The 24,674-nt window shown below is 31.5% G+C and overlaps 2 protein-coding genes and 1 pseudogene across 6 annotated transcripts; 2 read left to right on the top strand and 1 right to left on the bottom strand.

Annotated features, from left to right (window-relative positions):
• Positions 1-388: 388 nt before the first annotated feature.
• Positions 389-4,660, top strand: LOC140875726 (uncharacterized). 5 transcript variants are annotated; one of them, XM_073279502.1, is made up of 10 exons: positions 389-607; positions 1,139-1,237; positions 1,334-1,472; positions 1,570-1,745; positions 2,464-2,662; positions 2,957-3,130; positions 3,299-3,399; positions 3,554-3,622; positions 3,696-3,736; positions 4,206-4,660. In XM_073279502.1, exons 4-10 carry the CDS (start codon positions 1,735-1,737, stop codon positions 4,295-4,297), a joined length of 687 nt encoding a protein of 228 aa, XP_073135603.1. In that variant the 5' UTR covers positions 389-607; positions 1,139-1,237; positions 1,334-1,472; positions 1,570-1,734; the 3' UTR covers positions 4,298-4,660. The 5 variants fall into 5 exon arrangements, with proteins under 5 accessions (XP_073135603.1, XP_073135599.1, XP_073135602.1 ...); XM_073279498.1 differs by having other exon boundaries at positions 3,497-3,622; XM_073279501.1 differs by having other exon boundaries at positions 3,497-3,622; positions 3,696-3,791.
• Positions 4,661-5,435: 775 nt separating this feature from the next.
• LOC140876254 (uncharacterized) lies at positions 5,436-7,209 on the bottom strand. The gene is made up of 3 exons (XM_073280173.1): positions 7,027-7,209; positions 6,545-6,639; positions 5,436-6,456 (listed from the first exon to the last, which is right to left on the bottom strand). The coding sequence occupies exons 1-3, from the start codon at positions 7,111-7,113 to the stop codon at positions 5,667-5,669; spliced, it is 972 nt and encodes a 323-aa protein (XP_073136274.1). The 5' UTR covers positions 7,114-7,209; the 3' UTR covers positions 5,436-5,666.
• Positions 7,210-21,662: 14,453 nt separating this feature from the next.
• On the top strand, positions 21,663-23,454 carry LOC140873942 (multiple organellar RNA editing factor 2, chloroplastic-like; annotated as a pseudogene).
• The last annotated feature ends 1,220 nt before the right edge of the window (positions 23,455-24,674 follow it).

Genomic DNA, 24,674 nt, shown 5'->3' with positions numbered 1-24,674 from the left:
TGTGTACTTTTATATTAAGTAATAATTAATATTTATAATGTTTCGTAGTACGATATATATTTTATAATATAAAATTTAAATAAATATAAATGTATTATTATAAATGTAATAAATAAAATAATTTTGAAAAATAAATTGTGTATCTATTTAAATTTAAAATAAATATTGAATTTTAAAATAATTTTAAAAATTATAAAAATATTTTATAATATGATTATTTACCAATTAAACCATTTTAGATCAACTTGATATTTTATTTTCGTATGCCGAAATGAATTCTATTGTTATATTTTTAAATTGAACTAAAATTTAGATTTAATTTAAATTTAAATGAACAATATGAGCTGAGCCAGCATGGTCTTTCGAGAGCGCGGGAAAATATGAAAAGGTGAGGGCTTCTGAATTGGATTAGGGTTTGGAAATTCAGCGGAATCAGATGATGGGTTGGTCATACCCCGAGATATCGCTGGAAGATTTGATGAAATTGGTAAAACCCTTTGTTGATATGTTGATTCTGGCATCTGGGTACCAATCCACCGGCCGTCTTGCTCATTGGGATTCTTGCAACATCAAGCAAGCTTTCCAATGGGCCCTTTTTCTCGAGAATGTAAGTTCCCAGTTCAATTTCCTGTATGTTGTAACTTATCAGTGATCTGAATTCAAAGATTTGCTTGTTCTGAGTTCATTGGGATTCTTGCAACATCAAAGAAGGGATTCTGTTCTAGTTGTTCCTACATTTCAATCCATGGCATCGAACCACGGTGCTCCTGCCACAGCCCTTTGCCTAGAGCTCTAAGCTCGTTATTTTTCTTGAAGGAAATTCTGGAGGCCCTCGATCCTTTTCTTGAAAGAAATTCAAAGTTTATTTTTTGCATGAAAATGGAAAAAATGAAGTTCATTGATATTGGTGCCCAGTTCCATTTCTTGAATGAAATTCGATTTTTTTTCCACTTAAAGTTGACGGGGGAATCTGAATACAAAGGAAAAAGAAAGTCAATTCTGTAGTTTGTTCCTGTTCTTGCATGAGATTAGCTTCATTAGTGTACAATTGCTGCTTTGGTAATCCACTTGCTTTCCAGTTAGCTTGATCAGTAACTCTATCGACCCCTGAATAATGTTTTCTCCATTGCATAGTCAGATGTCCGAAGGCTTGACCAGTTCTAATGACTCTAAAGACTCTATCAAGGAGCTTGATTATGCATTATCTGAATTGACATCTGATCCTTGTTTCCCACAGGTCTCAAACTTGTGTCACCCTTCCTTTTCTTGATTTTTAATTTATATTAGTTCTTAATCTACTCATTGAAACATCTGGTATTCTTGTTTTGAGCAGGGTCTTGCTAATTTGTCATGGAGTACAGCTGATCTTGGTCGAGCTACCGATATTTTAATAGAACATCTAATTCACACCCTACCCTTGAAGGAGTCGCATCTTAGAGCCATAATAGAAGCCTCCATTGAGATGGACCGAGGTGAGGTTGGAAGGATAGTCAAAGAATGCCTTCATACCTTGAGAAAAAATGATGCGGAATTGTTTCTCAGGAAATTCCTCTTTTTTCATCCATTCAGATGTTCCAAATAAGAGACAAGAGAATTGGTCGAAGGAGATTTTAGCAAAAATACTATTCGTGAACTTGGAAGAAGGCAGCTGATTGTAGAATGCTCATCATCAGCAGAGACTTGCCTTGAAATCCTTTCGGAAAGCATAGGAAGTGGTGATCTTGGAAATGCTTCATGCACAGAAGGTATAAAGAATTCAGCTTCTCTAATGTAATCTCCCAGCTCTCTAGTCTCTAGATCCATTTAAGTGGCAAGACAAAACTGGATTCAACTATCACCTGATCTATAGAATCGTGCATTCTCATGATTTATAACAAATCGAGTGTATAAAGATTCTTTAAATATACCAGAACATCACTTGATAACTGACATGTAGCAATTGCTATAGTTATTTCCTCGTGCTGCGTTTGTACATCTATCCACACTTTTTCTGTTCTGGGTCTCTCTTTTATATCTTGATCATGCAATGAAGTGAATAATTCAGAAATGGTTTTTATGAGATCTCTCAGCTTAGCACTGCGTCTTGACCCACCACCTTGAACGGTTAATTAGAAAGTCTTCCAAACTTGACTCAAAAGCAGCTAACATTTCCACCAGATTATACTTTCTGGCTGAGATATAGTGAAGATCCTTTGTCAAGCAGAGTAATTCGTTTTCACAGGCTTTTTTTTTTGCATAGAAAATTTTCTCAGGTTTTTTATTCTAGATGAACTTGAATTCAACCACATTTTTGGTTTTACTACAATATGTTGCCGTTTGGCTAGTCAGCTGTTGGTTAATCTTTGCTTCTTGCAACTTCCACACTCTTTGAAAACATTGGGTATGGATTGACTATATTGTTGAAATAATTAGTTCTACAGAAGCATACCAGAAAATCTACATTTTCTCTCTATTTCCTTGCAGGACAGAAGAACTCCCAGTCGAATCAGTGGTCTGGAATAGCTGGAAATCGAAAAGCTTGTCGTTTATGCTTGACCTTCGTTCTACGAGGCTTGTATCTGGTGCCAGTTTAATTTATTCTGCACCTGAAAGTCAATGGATTCAAATGTTTGAACGACTAAATATTTCAGCCGACGATGATGATAACTTACATGAAACAATAGTAAGGGCAGAGCTAATCTGTGTTTAGTAACCTTTTTTGTTAGCTTTGCTGAATAAGTTAATGAGATTCTAATAAAAGAATATTAGCTTTTTTGTCACCCAACACCCAGTTGACTTTCATATGTAAACATAATGAACCTGATAAATATTTAAGTACTTTTTATATGTCTAGTTTGTGGAGGTAATATGCTGAGCTCTTGATGTTCCTTTACTGTGGTTTTGTTTTGAGTTATAATAAGATAAATGCTTTTTCGTGCATCACATTTCTATTCTCATGGAAAGTTTTTCTTGGCAGGAGCTTTTGTTATTTGGATGTATTGCAGCTAACTGGAATACTGTAATAGAAGTAGAACATATGATGAAAATTTCATACAGGCCCTGTACCATCTCAAGTCTATACCATGACGTATTCAACTTACAACCGGGAAGATCTCATAATCTTTTCCCGAAAGAGAAGATGGACACAAAGGTATATCTTTTTACTGCTGGAGGTACATGCATGTACATTGGTGAAATATTTGCTTGTTTCTTCCTTCTATTCCATCTTCCTTAATTCTTTATGTCATCATTCCTCAACTTTATTAATGATTGTACTTGCAGTAATTGTTGCATCCATTATTATGTCTGACCAAACCAGGAAAGAAATGTCGTAAATTTTCTGGAATCATTAGTCAAAAATCGAATCAACCTATTGTGGAAACTCTCACCAGTCATTTTAGCAGTTGCTATTCCTACATGGTATGCTTCCATTCTTAAAGAATGTTTTTTTTTTCTTAAAACGACTGTCATCTCAGTTTATTTTGTAATGATTCGTTTATATCTTTATCATCTACAGCACTGAATCTATCTCTCCTTTCTTTAGTCGAAGCCAATTGTTCCTGTCTGGTTGTAGGTCACAGTTATTTAGATCTTATCTACTTGATCTAGAGGGTCAACTTACAGGATGTTCGTCAGCTTCCAGGTTATTGATCTTATCTGCTAATGATCTTTGCTGATATTGCTTGCATTATTTTACGGATTTCAATCTCTTGCAGATGCTGCAATTGCTTAACTAATGAAGTGGCGCATAGGACGTGTGAGCATTTAATAAGACTTATTCGTTTCTCTAAATTCTTGTTTCTCGTAAACATGTAAGATTCAATTGAAAATTCCCCTCCTACAATGTAATTGAAGTCACCCAACATTCTGACGATTGAGCAACAGTTGTAATAAAACCAATGCACGTGCCTGAATAAATATTTAAGGTAAAACTGACTGCCTTTTAAGTACAAAATCGCAACAGTTGTAATAAAACCAATGCACGTGCCTGAATAAATATTTAAGGTAAAACTGACTGCCTTTTAAGTACAAAATCTCTTTGCCGTGTGGAATATGATTTTCTTTTCGTATCGGCCTTTTCTTTGTGGAGCAAACAATCACTGCACTTCAATCTTAGTTTACCAAATTTTGCCATATCTTCATTCTGTACCAAACCAAAGCGTGCTTGAAGTCAAACAAAACCTCAAATTTTGCCACCTGATTAGTTTTCTAAATCATATTTCCAGGTGTTGCGGCTGAGCGAATTTGGTGTCTTCATATTTTTCACGTACGTGGGATCCATGAAACATCGGGAACAAACAATGTTTCCCGGTTGTGATGGCCACACATGAATGGTGGCCCAAAAGAGGCTTCATATACAACTACTACTGATTGAGGTAAAGATTTGTCCATGAAAATTTCTGTTTCTCAAAGGTAACAACTTGAATTCGATCTTCAGATCTTTCGGAGAGAACAGGGAGGGTGATACGCTGGGATTGCCTCAAGTGAGCTCTGATCCATAAATTTCTGGCAAGTTTTAGCCTCATGCAATCTTGCCAAACAATGCACAAGGGGTTATTATTTACTTATAATTCTCTTTCTCTTATCATCTGAACCGATCAAAACTCTGATGTAACAGAAGATCCATTGTTTCGTTCTGTTTCCATTGTCTATTCTCTCTGTATTCTACCATGAAGCCAAATATCATGTATCCCATCTTTTTCTATTATGGATATTAATTTTCACATTTCAGTTACAAGTATTATTTCTAATTTATTTTTTAATCAGCTTTAGATGATCTACCATTATATTGCACTTTAAGTTTTCGACATGTAATACAAAAATTATTATATACTCTTTGACATGAAAGTTTTCGGGTTAAAAATATTTGATTCGAATTCAAAGCTATTGAATTATGCAGAATTAGTTTTCGAGGTGAATTTGAATTTAAATTGGTGAATTTCAATATTTTAATTATTATAATAAACATAATTATATATATCAAATAAATATTCTAGCCTTTCTTGTCTTTATGAGTTATGATTTGAATAGTTAAAGAAAATGAATATTTTGAGCTGAGTTCGAACTCAAGTCTTGTAAATTCGTGCCAAAGACATCGAAATTTCGAGCTTCGATTAAAACTCGAACTTGAGCTCGAATTGGAGCCTCACAATGTTCGAATCAAATTCGTGCCAAAAGCATTGAAATTTCGAGCTTCGATTAAAACTCTAACTTGAACTTGAATTGGAACCTCACAATCTTCATAATATTCGAACAAAATTCGTGCCAAAAACATTGAAATTTCGAGCTTCAATTAAAACTCTAACATGAGCTCGAATTGAAGCCACACAATGTTCATAATATTTGGCTCGACTCGGTTCATTCATTTACACATCTGCTAAATTAATACAACGGCAAAACAGATCCAGCTAATGTGTATAGGAGGAACAAATTAACAAAAGTCTGAACGCAAAAAATACAATAGACAAATTAATCAATCCATTAAATCAACACGCATATATATAAAATACAAAATAATAATACAACAAACAAATAAAAGAATCCAAATGAATCAATCAAGAATTCACACACACACACGCACACATCGAATCCGTTCATAACAATAATTTCACAAGCTTCACAAGGATCTCTCAATGGCTTGTTAATCTTCGGCAGAGTCTTGATTTCGAGTCATCTATTTTCTTGTCTCAAAACGAGTTGATAGCCACTTTATCTCTGTTGTCCCCTTTGGACACGTTAATGTACTCAATGTCACTGGAACTAGTCTTTTTGGGGATTGTAGATCCTGAGGAAACCAACCAATTCGAAAGACTTGCATCCACAGCGATTTCTTGATTCGAATTCTTGAATTGATCACATCTTACACTTAATGATGGATTGTTCTCTTTCTGTGACTTCAACAAACATGTTCCTTTAGATTTGACAACTTTCCATTGTGTTGCATTCTCCACAGGGTTCAACACAGAATTAACATAATCACTTCTATTTCTTGCTTGATATTTTGATCCAAGAGTCCTGTCTTCTTCAAGTAACTGAGCCTTCTCGTCAACACCAGCTGATTGATAATCTGTTCTAGATTCCAAAGATTGGATTAAAGTCGATCCAGGCCACATCATTTCTCGGCCACCTGATGCACAATCTACATCATCTTCATCTTCATAGTCGTCTTCTAAATCATCCAAGTCACTATCACTGTAATCTTCTTCTTCATCATCACTATCTCTAGCATCATGGTATCTGTGATTCGGAGGATATGATACGACACAGGATTTGACTGAATTCTCATCTTCCAGTAGTGGTTGGCTTGAACTTCTAGGATTTCTCTCTTCCTCTTTCTGAACATTTGAGTTACCCTCTGGCAGGGAATCGGTACTTTCATAAAGTGAATAATGCTCATACGTCGTGATGTTTGAATTAAAAGTAACTCTTTTTCTTGGGCTCGGACTCAGCTGCTGCTCCACTTCCTCTGGTCTATTTCTGCAAACGAAAGCCAGATAAATTGTAAAATTAAACTCATGGAACAAAGCTAGAACAACAAGATTAGGAAAAGAAATCAAGTGCCCACCGCAACTCGGAAACCAAGTTGGGAGGTGATGTTTCGGTGATGCTCTGATCTGCAAGCAACACGCTTTGCTGCTGAAAATTTCCTACTCTTTTTTGCTGCAGCAACAAATCACCATTTAATTCAGTTTATCATAAGAAACAAACATGTAAACATCGAAATCAAATCGCGATATATAGATTTATAAAAGTAAAACCAAGTAGCCATGACTAAACTGCTGGATCAGCTCCAAATAGTAAATTTTGTTATATGAACATAGTTAATGACATCATTTGAAGGAGCACAAGGAATCAAATTCAAAGAATCGCTCGAATCTGTTCCTGTTTGGACAAACCTTCAACCCACTCAACCAGAAAAAAAAAAAAAGACGAACTTGGCATAAAAAAAATCGAGAATCCGAAATTAATTAATGGAACACAACAATTTCACAATTTTCTCGAAAAATTCCATCCGGAATCAAACAAAACTAACGAATGCGTAATTACTTGCACTTGATAGCCTGGCCGATGAATCCTGTGTCTCCCACTCCGGCGATCTTTGGCATCTCCAAAACATCCGAGAAAACAACCCATTTTACAGCCCCTTGATTTTGGAGAATTATTGGGGCAGAAAATCAGAGAGCAGCATTAAATCTTCTTCACATAACGGTCGAGTTTTGGTGGGTTAGGGTTTTCTGTGTATTATATTGTTTGAATATGGCAAGTGACCGTTACACTCACTCTGTCTTCAACTTTTCTCTCCATTTCTTTTTCCTATTATTATTATTATTCAAAAAAAATATTTAAAATCTTCTAATTTTAAGGACTCTAAAAATCATTAAAGCACTATTTTGTCTTACTATGAGTTTTTTTTTTTAAGCTTGTCTTACTATGAGTTAAATATTATATCTAGCCTATAGATAATGTATCACCAATTACCATGTATCTAAAACAGTAATTGTTCTATGCTGTCCTCCGGGTAGTGCCTGGAGGGCTATCCAATGCCTAGGCCGTGACACATCACTATGATGTGATGTGAAAAATGGCCCGGGGCCATTGGATCTGGCAGATCGGGTAGCATAAAATGACCCCTAAAAGAGATCACGGTGATTTTTATCGGGTTGTGTTATTTTATTTTATATAATATGTTGTTATTTTTAACGAAATGATCAATAAATCTTTAATATCAAACTAAAATATTTGATCAGTCTACGTCAGATATTCTCTTTACTCAGTTCCTGTTAAACTTATTCATGCGTTTGAACTCCCACTTGAGTTCTAAATACCAAAATATCCTTATTTTAAAATCACAATTACTTCATTCTTTCTTATCACAACATTTGACTTTGTCACCTTCAACCCAAGAATCATTGACGGCGTCTTTGAAGCACAAATATAATAACCGGAACAACCAAAAAAGTGCACTACCTTGTATTTCGACGGCTGAAACACACAGACAGATAACATCGAGTGGAAGGTGAGTTTGGTTTCTGTGTTCGATTTTTTTAAAAAAAAATTTATTGTGGAAAAAATAAAAATGAGACTTATTTCTTGTGTATGTGTCTAAAATGGAGCAAAAAATTGTATATTTTATTTTTGGGTGTTTCATATTTTGTTAGCTTCAATCAAATTAGGTTTTGTTGTTTGAATTCCAATTTTATGACTGAGTTTGTGTTTGATTTTTTTCAATTTCATGATTCTGTGAGTTTTTTTTATTATCTTTTTTAGAGCGATTATGTGGAAGTTATTTAGGCATTGTTTGGTTTGGTGTATTATTAATCTATGTATAACTTATCACATTCAATCTCGTGTTATTTTCGTCATATTATTTATCCATCTATTAATTATTAATTTTATATCAATTAAATCAAATAAATTATAATCTATCCATTAAATCACATAATGTATTATCTATTATTTCTTATTTATTTTTAATTAATATTATATTACTTATCTATGTATTATTTATCCTATTACTCAAACGAAACGGTGCCTTAAATGACTATTCTATAGATTTCATGTCCAACATTTATCTATTTTTTTGAGTGGATTTGTGTTGCATCATTTTTCATTATGGAGTTATTATCTGGAAATGCATTATAGTGAACAATAATACAAATCATGCTTAATTTTTTAGGTTTAGTTCTTTATCGATAAATTATTCAAATGTAATATGCACACCAGTGACTAGTTTTGTTATTTTTTTGTCTAGAAAAGCTTTGATCTTCAATTTGAATATTATGAATGTGATGCTTTGCGTGAATGAAAATTTATACTTTATGTTTTTTTTTTTGAAAGCTATACTTTATGTTTTTAATTATAGTTAGTTAATACTTAATTGCTTTATGTTATTGTGGATCAGGTCGAAAACAAAATAAAATATATAAGTGAGTCTTGAAACTTTGTTTTCACCAAATAAAGACTCCTTAAACTGTTAAACATGTTTTGACACTTTTAAAATTATATGTCATTTTCTAACATGTTTAAAATCACTTAATCTTGTAAAATGGAACCGGGCTACTACACGTATGAGTCTTTGAAATCTCCGAACATCCATAAACAAATTTGTGTCTATTTCTTTATCACATTTACTTTACTCTTGCAACTGTTTTTAAGATGCATTGTTGAAGCATTTTATATGTTCTTCATAGCATACAAAGTGTTTGATAAAATATTTTAACCAAACCGTTTTCATCATTTCAACTTGCATCTTCTTCAAATGGCTTACAAAATGTTTAATTGGTTTCTACGAAATATTATTTTGAGTGTTTTCTGTTTGGTTTGAAAACCAAACTCGATTTAATTTATCGGTGCTCAATATTTCAAGAACCGAGCTATTGTAGCTCAAAATATTTTTAAACTTGTGTATTTTTTCCCCCAAACCCGATCCTATCAAGTGGTATCAGAGAAGGTTGTTCTTGAAAGAGTATTTGAAACTGATTTTGATTGTTCAAATTCGTTTTTCACGATTTTCTAACACATATATGCATAGTTGAGTTTTCTTGCAGCTTGCAGCGACTTTGGTAAAAATGACATAACTCCTTGCTAGAGTGTCCAAATGACAAACCATTTTTTGCATTGAAAACTGGACTCATAGAGAATCTTAGAGGTATAAAATTTGCAGCATGATCATGCACGAGGGAAAATAGTTTATTGGTTAAATCAAACCAAGTATGCTGCAGCAGAAAACAGGGCATGGACAAGAGTTGGTGTTTTTGTCAAGAAGCTCAAGGATGTTGCACTCATCGATTGAAGGGACTTATTACCTCGAATCACAGCCATACATCATCAAGAAAACTTGGAACACTCGTTCTTAAACTTTTATACGTGTTTACAAGAGGACTTGAGTTTGACTGTCAATATGATGTTCTATTTGTGCTAACATGTCTTTGATATTAAGCATGCCTAGTTAATTCCCTTACATCAGTGGTAGTCCTTAAATATTAAAAAGGAACGCTTAAATGATTTATGAATATTTCAGTTGGCATGTCAATCTTGACTTTGTGTTGGTTGCTAGTTCGAGTTAATTTTGTCCAATCTTGATGAAGCTTTCTAGTTGCCCAACTTTATTTATTTGTGTTGGATATTGCCGTGCATTGCATATTTTGAAAATATATCGATTAGTTATTCCTCTACTTTTATCGATTTTAAACTTTCAAAAATATAGGGGGGATCTAATTATAATTTTAAGGGGGAGAAAATTTTGTGCTTTATTTGTACCTTTTTGATTCACACAAAAAGGGAGAGGAATATGTTAGATAAAAATATGATTTTTGCATTACTTATGTTTCAATGTTCCTAGTTTTATCCAAGTTCTGTGATCATAAAAAAAGAGGAGATTGTTGGGTTGTGAAACACAATCAATCTTGATTTTGATGATAACAAAATTTGTTATTGTGTTTCTAATATATTTACTTTAGTGTGAAGTTTCTTAACTCAAGATGGAAGCCAAAACTGAGATTTAGCCAAACCGAATTTCTGGCGAGCTCTAGTATTTCGACGATATCTTACAGTTCAATGATGAAAATGATTAGTCACCATAATGAATGTATAGAAGACTAAATTTGGAACATATTGTATTTCACGTCAGTTGAGAAAAAACGGATTTTATCTAGATCAAACATACATCTCAATACCAAACTAAATCGGATCAGTGGAGCAAGAAAATAGAAGCAGTTGACCTCGAGCAGTACTGGTATTTTGGCCATATATTTCAGCTCAATTATCCAAAGAAAACGATTCAGAATGAGTTAGAAAGCTAAGACAATGTGATACAAATAATATTCACAAGTTGAAGTCTGAACCGGAGCACAAGGAGATGCTAAACTGCATTGAAGTTCTGGTTCAGAACTGAAATTCTGCAGAGCAGAATTTCTGGCACAGTCTGGTTTTTTGAGCTTAACTCTCATATGAAATCCAAATTGAGTGATTCTTGATGCTGTGGAAATCCAAGACAAAGAGCTATAACTTTCATGTTTATCACTTTGCTCAGATATCAACGGATCATGCAAAACAGCATCCAGTTTGACAATTCAGTTTTGCTTGCCAAACTGCTACCTAAACTCAAGTTGGCCAAGATCAGTTTACCTACCTAAACTGAAGTTGGCCACTATCAGTTTACCTACCCAAACTGAAGTTTGTCAAGATCAGTCTACCTACCCAAACTAAAGATTGCTCAACTGCTACCCAAACTGCTACAGTACCGAAACTGCTACATTACTTCAGTTTCAGTTTTGCACCAGTTTCGCACCAAAGTTCAGTTGAGCTCTAAAGTTCAGTTTCGCACCAAAAGTCAGTTGAGCTCCAAAAACATTATAGTATTATTTCAACGGCTCTATTTCTGTGTCTAACAGTTATATCATTCTTGGAGCCTATAAATACAATATCTTGAAGATCAAATACAAGATTTTGAAGGAGGATTCAAAGGCAGAGGGCGTCTAAACAAGATTCATCAGCTAGTTGAGAGCTTGCCCTTGGTGTGAAGAACAAAACAGAATTCTTGAGCATTCCAGTTAAGTTCTTCACACCCAACTCACTCACATATATAAGAGAGATGTATTTCATAGATTAGTAGAGTGAGAGTCTTAACACAAAGACGTAAAAGTTTGTGTTTGTAGTCTTGACATAAAACGTTAAACATTATGCGGATTGTGAGGTTGCAATCTACAATCGAGTGTGCTAGGAGTTCTTGTTTAGGCAGTAGGTAAGTCCTAAACTGGAGTGGGTTATTGCAAAGAGTTGTAATAGTCAAAGTCTTCTAGTGAATCTTCTGAGAAGGAATAAGGGTGACATATGAGTTTTAGAAATCTCCGAACATCCATAAACAAATTTGTGTCTATTTTTTATCGCATTTCTTTACTCTTGCTACTGTTTTATGCATAGTTGAAGCATTTTATATGTTCTTCATAGCATACAAAGTGTTTAATAAAATGTTTCAAACAAACTGTTTTCATCATTTCAACTTGCATCTTCTTCAAATAGCTTACAAAATATTTAATCGATTTCTACGAAGAATTATTTTGAGTGTTTTTCGTTTGATTTGAAAACCAAACTCGATTTAATAATTGGTGCTCAATTTCAAGAACTGGGCTATTGTAACCCAAAATCTTTTTAAACTTGTGTATTTTTCTCCCAAATCCGATCCTATCAATATATATATATATATATATATATATATATATATATATTTGTTGAAAACTGAAATTGTTAAATTTATGGGTTATGGTACAAGTGCAATTCTCTGATACGTTTAATCCTACACTTTATCCTACAAAGTTAAATTTAGCAACTAAATACTTCATATTTAATACAGGAGTATTCTAGAATTTATCCATAAAAAAAAATAGAGTATTCTAGTATTTATAGAATATTGAAGGAAAACTTGTAGATAACTCCCTAAATCAAACATAAGTTTCAATTTACTCCCTATATTTGTCTTTTCGAAAATGTCCTTGTCTTTATTTTAATCATTATTATTTTTTGAATTATTTAATGTGGAATCGGATTCAAAATCTGATTCACTTGATTCATTAAGATAATAAATATTTTCATCGTCGGATGAAAATTCAATTGTTTCTACTGGATAGAATCCAATAGTATATATTTCTTCAAGAAGTTTAACTTTATTTTTCTTTTCGTTTCGTTTTGGACATTCATTTGCATAATGACCTTCTTCATTGCACAACTAACATGTGCAGTTCTTTCCTTTACCTTTTGGGCAAGGTGGTTTTTTGTTATCAAATTTTCTTTTATAAGGTTTTTTGAAGAAATTCCTTTTAAATTTTTTTTTCTTATAGGGAATAAATTTTCTATTAAAAGATTTATAAGGTTTATTAAATTTATTCTGTTTCTGTAGTTTTAAATGTTTGTGTGACATGTTTGTTTTGCAACCGTATTCCTTTACTGTGAATTCCATTTTGTCACAACAAAGTTTATTGTTTTGTTTGTAAGATCTGAATATTCTTTTATTTAATATTACTTCATGACATTTCTTTGTTATAAAATCTTTAATGAATTTAATAGCTCTTCCTAGTGTTTTGGCATAAGCGCTAGTTAAAAATTCATCTTTACTATTTATTGGTATATTAGGTATTTTATTAAAAATACTTAATTTATAATGTTCTTTTTTATCAGCATCTATTAACTGATAATAGTTTGTTTCATAATCACATATAAATTCTTCTAGATAACATAAATTGCATAGTTTAATACTATCTAGAATAAAAATTGCTTTATTTTGTTCTATGTTCTTAGCTACCAGATTAGCATCATTATTAGAAACTCCTAAAAATTCTTGGTACAAGGCATCAACAAATAGTTCGAAATATCGATGTTCTGTCATTCCTTGTGGTAGATTAGTAATTACTAGGTTTTCAGCCCAAGTTCTTACTGCTCCTACCAATGTCATTTTTATCATCCCATGAGTTAAAACTTGAATATTCTCACTTTTGTCTAATAATGGTGTTAATTGAATTTGTACTGATAGTTCATTTGCCCAATGAACTATCTTTGATTTTCTTTCTTTGGCTGTTGAACAACCTAAATCTAAGATATTCTGTTTCACAAATCCTGATGTTTTTTATTCTTTAAGAATATCTCTAACATCTTTATAAGATCCAGAGTATTGGTCTCTTTTATATTTAAATTCTTCATCATCTCTTCCACCACTATCTTCTACATTCGTTCGTAGATTTAATCGTGGTCTAGAATCATCTTCAGATTCTGATTTTGAAATATCCATATCTCTGTATTGTTCTGATTCCTGATGTGAATGATATAATTCTTCTGTATTTACTCCTATTTGTTCAAAATCAGATGAGTCTGTTTCACTAAATATCTCCATACTTATGTTTGCCATAACTAAGGGGATTTCTATACCATGATTCAATTTTGAATGGTGGTTCTTCTTCCATTTTCCTTTTTTCTTTATCTATTGGAAGAACTTCTTTAAGATAGTTTAATATTTCATTACTATGTCTTTCCTGTTCAATCTAGTCGTTGCTAAATCAATATATTCTTTGAAATTCTTCTCTAATTCTTGTATTGATAGATTGATCTTATTGATATTATTTTCTAAATCTCCTAAATCTTTTTTTAATTTTATTAAGGACGTCATTGCAATGAGGTTGATTCATTAACAATAACTTGTTTAATTTTAAGAATATTTTGATTCATGGTTCCAATCTTTTCAAGAATATCTTCATCATTTCTAGCAAATGATAATGATCTTCTTGGTACAGACTGTTTTGTGATTTGGAGGTCATCTGAACTCCATCTTTTATAGGGATTTATTTCTTCAATAAATGCTTTTCGAGGGTGTTCAATTCTTGTAATATTTTTAAACATTCTTTCAGCAGAAATAGTTGGTTTTGTTGAAATTATTCCTGTTTGAGAATTATTACTTATTGCTAAACCGACAACATAGTTTATATTGATCGGATGGTTTTCTGTTAACATAAGATTATTTCTATAAAAGTAATAATCTAATGTTAAAACGTCATTTATGTTTTTATCAAAAAAAGATATATTGTATTGTGGATAAATACAAAATTTCATCTTTTTGTAACATAAGTTTCCTTCAATTTTTCCAAGGATAGAATCCTCAAAATTACGTATCCTTTTGTCACGAACTGTGATTTCAATTGGTGTATCTATTCCTTCTCGGTAGTGAGCTGATACTATTATTTCGATTCCTCCAATGTGAACATATTTCAGTATAGATCGTTCTTTTTCACTGGCTTTTGCCATGATGGTATCAATATCTTAATTTGTTAATAACTTCAGAGTATTAGACCTTGATTCGTTATTTATTTTACAAGATCGTTCTTTTGTACGAATTGAATAATAAATTAAATTTTTTCTAGGATTAATAAAATTTGAAATCTTGCTTAATATTCCTGATTGGTCTATTAGATTTGTTTTTGAATTAGAAAACCCTGTTTTTTGTATCTCAGCAAACTTATTCTGATTAAATATAATATTCAAATTATACTTTTAGTTCTCTTCAGATTCATCAATCTGACTATTTTGATTTGGAATTGTTACTTCTGTCATTTTAACAGATGATAGAACTTCTTAATTTTCTTAAGGCTATTAAAAGCCTTTTTGTTGAATCTATCTGTTCTAATAAATTCTGAAAATCTTCGAAACTATCAATTGAAGATTGACAATTTTTAAGATGTTTCAAATTGTTTTCACAATTTTCTATATCAAAATTTATATTTTGAGAATATAAATTAAAGATATTCATTTTTGTATTTTCATACATTTTCCATTTAGTAAAAATTGTTACTTTTATTATTTTGTTTTTGTTGATCGGATTTCGATAACAAAGTTTGTTCTTATTCATAACATATTGTTATGTTTTCAATTTCTTCGTTTTCAGAAATTTGAATTATCATTTTCCAGTTGCTTGAAAAATGTTCTTTTTTATGATTTTTGAAATAAAAGGTTTGGAGATCTTTTATTTTATTCCATAATTGATCTATTTGACGTAAATCTTTTAGTAAGATTATTTTATCAAATAAATTTTTAATCTCAATATCTAAAGTTAATCCAGACATTAATAATCTGCTTTATTTAACCCTGCTCTGATATCAGGTTGCGGAATTCTTCAAATTCTTATGAACTTTCTCATTCATGGCTTTACAGATCTGATTCATTTATAACAGATAAATATTTTCAGATTAATTTGGTTACATTCATAGGTTATAATTACAAATTTTAGTTGATAAATTGATTCGAATATGGTTAAATTAGAAGTATTTAAATGATATTCATGAAATGTATCATATTCATGATCATCTTCTATTTCAAACCAGTTTTTTATTATCAATCTTCCATTTCTTATAAAGGATGATGACATGATTAATGTATTTTGACTATTTCTTTAAATTAAGGGTTGCAGGAGATTTAGGAAGGTTACCTTATTTGAATGAATCTTGGTTTTGAGCAGAGGCCAAATCCTTGCTTTCCCTTAACGATCACTTGATCAACTGGTACTTTCTCTATGGATCTCCAGGTTTACTCTAACCATGAATCTTCAATGGTTGGTTTCCAACCTTATCCTCCTTACACCCTGCTTGTTTAGTTATTAGCCATAAGACTTATTTTTGTTTCTGATTTTATGTTTTTTAGTTTTTGATAGTTTTCATACGTCTTGTATGAACCAGATTGTAAGAAACTTGAGAAGAGAGAGATACTCAAACTTCACTTATTCATTTACAACACAAACATCTCCTTTTTATAGGCGTGGAGAAACGCATACAGTAGTAAAAATAAAGAAAGAGGGGGACCATACTACATAATGGAAAACATCTCATTTTACATCTGAGTGGATGTCTTTCACATGTGGTGTGGTCCATGATTTCATTTGTTTTTACATTGTGTCACTTTCTGAATCACTGGTACATTCGGACCATTTTTTTATTGGTTTGTCTTCTTTGACAGCTGGTTTGTCCTCTTTGACAGATGTTTCTTCTGTCTGAATGAGTTGGCAATGTCCACATTTGTGAGTGAAAATCATTGTTCTTAGTTTTTGACATAGCATTTGTTGGGTTTCTCGGGTCATGTCAACTCTTGCTTCATAGATTGGTGCTTCGAATTGAGCTAACATGGCTTGTTCTTTCTTTTGGATTGTCTCCTTGTGTCCAGTGGTTAATAAAATTTTACTGGTTGCAAAATTTATTTTAACATTTGAGTTTCCATCAATCTTTTCTATCTTTGAGATCATGTCAATCAATGTCTTTATTCTTATCTCAGGAAGTATTGAGATATCCATTACTGGTTTCTCTTCATTTGATCCTTCGAATAAGAACTTGTCTTTTTGTTTTCGACATTGAATATATACCATTGGTTGATAGAATTTGTTATCATCCCAATCTGGAAGGGTTGAGTGAATACTCAATGTTAATACTGGATCGTCCTTAAAGACTGCTTTCTTGAACTGGATGATACTATTTCTCAATTGATATGGAAATAGTTCTATTTCTTGATTGTTGGGACTGACTTCCAATCCACTTAATAATCCATTTGAAAAGAATCTTGCGACTTCATGTGCTGGAGCACCTTGCAGTGTTCTTGCTCTTGATATGCTTTGTGTGTCACAAGTTTGTAGCTAAGATTCTGCAGATGGTTTGGCTATTCTTAAATAGTTTAGTGTTTCAAAGAATTCAGTCTTGAGTTTTTCTGAAAAATTTATTTTTTCAAAAATTGGTTTTTGTGGTCGCAGATTGACCATCTTTCTTTCTCTTTCTTCAAGGGCACTTTTAAACGTCCTTTTTTTTTTCTTGATGTTGGTTGTGACCACCGGTTCTTTCTTCTTTTCTTTTTCTTGGTTATCAGTGTTGGCTGTGACCACTGACTGTTTTTCATTCATCTCCGTTATTTTGTTAAATGGAGTTGCTAACTTGATTGGAGTTTTTGGTGAGGATGATGATGATGATGTTGTCATCTTTTCTTTAATCCTCTGAATTTTTCCTTTTATATTCTTTTTTCTTTGTTGAATAATCTGAATTTCTTCATCTATGTCAATCAATTGTTCTTCTAATTGATTTAATTGTTCCATCCTGCATAATAAAACATATATATATATAACTGGTTAGAAATTTAACTCTTTTTCGTGAGTAACTCGGATAGTTTTATTATGCGTATCATTGCATTTATGAAATTCTTTTGCAAGAATTGAATCAATCTTCATAAATGAGATTGATTGTCTTTACTCATAGAGTAATTCATATTTCTGAATATAAATCTCATTTCATCAATTTATATTTCTCATGCTTTCTGAGGCATGTTCGGATGACTGAAAGTCATAAAATAATTCATGTCTCTGAATATAAATCTCATTTCATCAATTTATATTCCCGATGCTTTCTAAGGCATGTTCGGATGACTCGTGGTCATTTTCTGGATCACTTAGGATCTCTTTTGTTATTCCGTTACTACGGATAGTATAATTTGGATGAAGTTCTCTGGTCAATGCGTCGGGTAATGAATTATCCGTTCCTTTGACATGTTGGATTTCGAACTGATAATGGTTCAATTCTAATTGTCATCTAATTAGCCTTGCATTTCTCCCTGCATTTCTTGATATTTTCCTTGTCTTGAAATATGTTAAATTCATATTATCTGTTCTTACTAAAAATGGTTTAGGAATAAGATAAATTTTATAAGTCCTAATTGTGAATATTAAAGCTAATAATTCTTTTTCATTTGAATGATAATTTAATTGTGCACCTTGAAAAGTTCCTGATGTATAATTGCATAATTCTTCATTTTTTCTAGTAGTTATTTTAGTAAGTTCTTCTAAATTTCTTTCTCCTGTATAAGCTTTTAAACATGCTCCCCAGTACTCATCTGAAGCGTCTGTTTCAATTATTATTATATTTTTATTGGAAGAAAAATATAACTCAGGAAGATTACTAATTATTTTCTTTTTAATAGTATCTATATAATTAGTATCTTCTTTAGACCATTTCCACTTGTAGTCTTGTTTATGTTTTACCTGAAGAGGTTTTTTGATTTCTGCAAGTTTCTTAATGTAATTTCCAGAATAAGTTAATAATCCTAAAAATATTTTTAATTGATCTTTATCCTTGATTTCACTAGGAAAATCGTGAATTTTATTAAGTATATGTTGTTGTAAACAATGTTTTCCATCTTCTATTTGTAATACTAAATAATTTATTTTTGTTTTAAACAATTGTGCTTTCTTTTCAGAAAGTATAATTCCATCTTTATGACAAATATCTAATACTGTCATGAGGTCTTTATAATGTTGATCTAGTGTTTTTGAATAAATTAATATGTCATCTATATAAACACAACAAAAATCTACATATGATTTAAAAGATTCATCCATATATCTTTGAAAGATACCTAGTGTTTGTTTAAGTCCGAAAGGTAATACAGTCCATTGATACTGTCCTTTTGGACAACTGAATGATGTAAGTAATTGTGTTTGTGGTTCTAGCTGAATTTGCCAGAATCCTGATTTACAATCTAAACTGGAGAAATATTTCATTCCTCCTATATAAGATAGTAAATCATTCTTGTTTGGGATGTAATATCCATCCATAATTGTTGCATTATTCATTTTTCGATAATCAATTATCATTCTTTTCTTATCAGTGTCTTTCTCACTGACATAAAAGGCTGGTGAAGAATGTGGACTCTTGCTTGGGATGATTATCTTAAGTTTTAGTAATTCTTGAACCTTTTTTTTGAATATTTTTACATCATCCATGTTGCATCTTCTTGGTGCTTCACGGATTGTGATATTAGGGTCTTTAAGTTTTATTGAAGCAATGAATTGTTTTTTTTTTCTTAATTTTGTCCTGAGAATTTTCAGAACAAATATCATGAAATTTCTTCATGATTTTTTTTTCATGATTAATTGTTAAAATATTTTTTATTTTTAGTTATATTGGATTTGTATTTCGTTTATGAAAATTCTTTTTAAATCCTTCATTTCCTACACGAAATGTTGTTCGTATTTTAGGAATATAAATCATTGATGATCCTTTGTTTAAAGTTATGTGATTTTCAAATTGTGTAAAAGGAAGATATTCTCTTAAAAAGTTATTTTCTATTATAATGTACATTCCTAATTCTATTTGGTATATAATGGGTATTACAAATTTTGTTTCCTTAATTTCTATTTTTAATTTTTCTGCTACTGTATCAAGCATGATTATTGATCAATCTCCTATTCGAACTTTTAATTCTTTATCATATTTCTTCCAATAATGATTTGAAAGTATATGTTTGCTTACTAAACACATACTTGCTTCTGTATCAACATAAGCATGTATATGATATGGTTTTTGTTCTTTGATTTTAATTTGAATTTATATATATATATATATTATTTGGATTGGTTTTGTTTTTATTATTATCCATTCTCTCATTTTTTTTATTTTTTTTATGAATTTTAAGAGATAAGGGTATAATTGATATTTATAAACAAAAGTTTCTCTCTCCAAGGAGTTGAAAGTAAGTTTTATTTATGTAGGGATTTATAAATAAGTTATAAATTGGTTTAGGGAGTGATTGACAATTAACCCAACATTGAAATATAATAATAATTATTAAATAAGATATTTGTGTTTTAAATATTTTATCTTATCTAAAAACCATAAATAATTGATGGAACTGACAGCAAACTTGTGTTTGTTATCAGAGATTTATTGATCATTTTATCAAAAATTAATATGAAAAATATATAAAAATTAAATAAACAAACCAAAATAGTATGATAATGAAAAATAATTATAATCTATCTATTGTATATGCATGCGGTACGAATCTCTTTATATTTCGACTTTCTAACATCAACTGAAATTTACAAAATATAGAAAATATCATAAAATTTTATTTTATAAAATTTATAATTTACTCATAATAATGCAATTTTTCAAAACAACCATATTAAAAGCAACAATTAAATTTTATTTTATAATGAAAAAGAATATTTTAAATTTTGTTTAAATACAATCAAATTTCTATCTATATTTTAAAATTTTTACATAAATATTATATCATTCATAACATCATCTCTTTTTTTTTTTTTTTTTGAATTTCTGCGGTATATATGTATTTACGCATATAGATCAAACAACCGGTTTATTAAAAACAAAAGTTAAATTTTGTTTGATCAAGAAAAAAAATATTTTAGATTTTATTTAAATTCAACTTATTTTATCTATATTTTAAATTTTTTAGGTTACTTTTATGTTTTTATATTTAGATAGATTTGAAAAATTGGTTGAATGTTAATATATTTCGCAAAGTTCTAAAAAATGTGAAGCGTATCGAAGTGTGGGAGCCAAGCTTCAAGCTTTTTAAACTTAAGCATGATTACTACGAGTTAAGCGTAAAAAACGTTTTTAATTTAAACTATAATTTTAGTCATCTCAAACAAATTAACGAAGTAAATAATGAATAAATATAATAAATTCAAGTGTAATGCATTAATTTTTTGTGAGATTTTAATTCAATTCATTTCATAATTCATTTCATATCTCGTATCATTGAACATAAACTAAATTAATTGGTCTACTTTAAAACATTATTAGCTGTAAAATCCCTCAATATGTACTGCATTTACATTATCGATATATACTTAATCATCAAATATTGTACATTTCTAGCATTGTTAGCAATCACTTACTAATAAAAGCGCTAATTTATGATCATTTTTCATCTTATTAATCAATTTTGGTTTTTAAAAAAATCTCATTTAAACGTATTTAATAACATTTGACATGGTCAACCTATATCTGACAATTTTTTTGTTACACGTTTTTTTTTTACCTATTTTGATCAAAGCAAAGGTTTTGAGAAAGTTTCAAGTTTAAACGAGATTAAGAGCCCGTTTGGATTTTGTAGTGATTTTTTAAAATAAGTGCTTTTAAAAGCTACAATTTTTGGCTTTTAAAAAAGCTCTAATTTTGACTTAAAAAAGTGCTTATTTAAGCACTTTTTTGGTCAACCAAACACCTTTTTAACTAAAAAATACTTAAAAAAGTACTTTTTTGGCCTGACTTTTGAAACTAAACGGGGCCTAAGCGTTTTGAATTAGAAGATTGATATTTTGAGCTCATGGAAAAAATTAAAATTGTGGATGAAAATGATTCTTCTCAAAAACCTCACACATTTCTAACACACTCCCAGAGTATAAAACGGCGGCCACTGTATCCCGATCAATTCTGGCCGCCCGATCAACCGGAGTCGTCCGACGTCTCATCTCATTCGCGGCCTCCAAATCTCTCCCCCTCGACGGATTCGGCCGCCCGTTGTCCACCGCTCGCCGCGCCGCAACAACCGTATCTCACTCCATCGGGGCCATCAACCCTAATTTCATTCGGTTGAACACCATCCGATACAGAGTTAATAGGTCGTATTCGTCATATTCTCCGCTGAATTCCGGTTCCAATTTCAGCGACCGACTGTCCACTGAGATGGGCCCGCTCTTCCCCGGATGCGATTACGAGCACTGGCGTATTGTGATGGATAAGCCTGGCGGTGAAGGAGCCACGAAGCAGCAGATGATTGACTGCTGTGTTCAAACGCTTGCTAAAGTACTCGGAAGGTTGAACTTTTGTGCTCTCGCTTTTCCCCTTTAGACACCAATTCACTGTGTAGTTTAGGAAATGAATTGTTCAATTTTTCTTGATTGTGTATATTCTTATGTGTTTGTTAATCTGTATTTGGTACTTGTGATGGAGATAGTGAGGAGGAGGCGAAGAAGAAAATATATAATGTTTTATGCGCGAGATACTTCGTGTTTGGGTGTGAGATTGATGAGGAGACTTCTAACAAGCTTGAAGGTTCGTTCATGGATACACGTTTTCACACGATTTTTCCGATTTATGTTTTATTTATTTATGGAGTTATTGCAATTTTTGTGTTGTTCAGGTCTGCCTGGTGTTCTGTTTGTTCTTCCAGATTCTTATGTTGACGCCGAGAACAAGAACTACGGAGGTACATTTTCCTTGCCTGATCTTCGGACGACTTTTTGTTACTATGTATGTGAAAGGCTGATACTTAAAGGATTGTTTGATCTCTTTGAAATAGAACGAAGATGTAGAAATGAGTCTCTTAAGTATAGATCATTTTTTCATCGAGTTCGGTTTGCTTATATCAGCGTGGTTCCCTGAACAGTCAGTCCTAAATGGTGAGCTTTTTTCGGGGCATTTGGGCAATCGTTAGAGGTTAGAAAACCGATCGTTCCGTGGAGTGCTTGCTTAAATGATGATGTTTGAATGCTGCTTCGTTTAAAGTTGTGGGGTTCAATTTACACGTTCTCCTTTTACCATCGCGGTTATGATATCTGTTTTTCAGCCAATGAACCAGTACTCGATTCTGATCTCCCGCTCATTTATCAACGCATAATGTCGTAGAAGTTTATGATTGTCGTTAGATGTTATCCGTTGTGCGTGAGTGTGAATCGATCATCTGAACCTACGTGCTTGTTCATGGTTTGCCAGCTGAGTTGTTGGTCAATGGAGAGATAGTTCAACGCTCACCTAAGAGACAAAGGAGAGTAGAACCTGAGAAAGGAGAGTAGAACCTGTGCCTCAAAGAGCTCAAAACCGGCCAAGATACAATGATCGAACCCGGTACGTCCGGCGTAGTGATAATATGAGATGGGTGATTGCCATTGTTCCTTAAATTACATCAATGGCTTGTGTAGATTGTGGATCTTAGAGTTTCCCTTAAATCACCATGCCTTCTCTTCATTTATCTGGACGATTCCAGAATCACAGTCGAAAATTGATTTTGATCTTCGGGTTCTAGAATCATGTTCGAGAAATAATTTTGGTTCTGATTAAAGATTTCCGCAGGGGTGTTTCCAATTCATGAAATTTGCATCGACTCGCAAGACTCATAATTTTTATGTGGTTTCATGCATGTCTTTATTGTGACCATTAATAATCGGGACTTATTACCTAACTATTTGGAATCGGTTATATTACAAGTTTCTACTTTCTATGTCCAAAGCAGGCCATGGTAATGTGAAATGAGTAACACTCTTATGAGATGGTTTCATTCGTGAGACGGGTCAATTCTACCCATATTTATAATAATAAGTAATATTTTTGGTATAAAATGTAAAAAATTTTAATGGATAACCCATATAAGAGATCCGTCTCAAAAAAATGACCCTTGAGACCATCTCATAAGATTTTTTATCATGTGGAATTCCCGTCATATTATATTGCAAAGGATGACTTGAGTTAGACATAATATTAAATGATTTATCATTCTTTTTAATCAAGATTTGTTTTTATTTATCTATTTTTTAAATTTTGTTTTGGATCCATAAATGTATAGCACTATGCGTTTGACAATACCTGAAAATTGAGCGTATCATATAAATTCAGAGTCTTAAATGTAAGATGATATTTAAAAAAGCCAAACAAAGATAAAATTTCTATTTTTTTTTTTTTATCGGAAATGATTTTAAAGTAAAATAATATGGGGTCATTACTACACATGTACATGTAGATAGTAATAATTTTCTTTATATTTCGCTATGAGATTTTACATAAGTAAACTCGAGACTCGATCCTAAATTAACATTTTGTGTATCATTTACCAAAAAATACGCGACAAAATATCTAATAATGATAGTTTATAAAAAGTATATCATGTCGTCAATATCTAAGTAGTTAAGTGATATAAATATCTCTCAAATATGGTAAAAAGTTGGTTTGGTTCGAATCCATGTTAAAACCGAAAAAGCCACCGTGATGTCAACTGGTAATAATAAACAGTTACTATGGCCTAAAAGCTAAAGAGGATATTATTTTATCTTATGATAGCAACCTCAACTGCTCATTTTTGTTATGATATTGACGTTATTCACTCAATTTTATAAAAACAAAAAATAAAAATTTTATTTTTTGAAAATACATTAAATGACATCTTATCTAATACGTTCCTCGAATAAATTATTAAATACAATATAAAAAGGACACAAGACCATTTTAAATATCAAACCAAAAATATAATGCACCATGCAAAACTCGAAGACATGAAGGAAATAATTGTGAGTTTTTCTTATAATTTAACAGATATCTTTTTTAATTTTTTAATTTTATAAATATGCATAAAATTGAAAAAATTAGCAATTTATCATATATGCACGT

Source organism: Henckelia pumila, chromosome 1 (assembly GCF_033568475.1).
Source record: "Henckelia pumila isolate YLH828 chromosome 1, ASM3356847v2, whole genome shotgun sequence".
NCBI classification, from domain to species: Eukaryota; Viridiplantae; Streptophyta; class Magnoliopsida; order Lamiales; family Gesneriaceae; genus Henckelia; species Henckelia pumila.
This window is presented reverse-complemented; position numbering and strand designations above follow the sequence as displayed.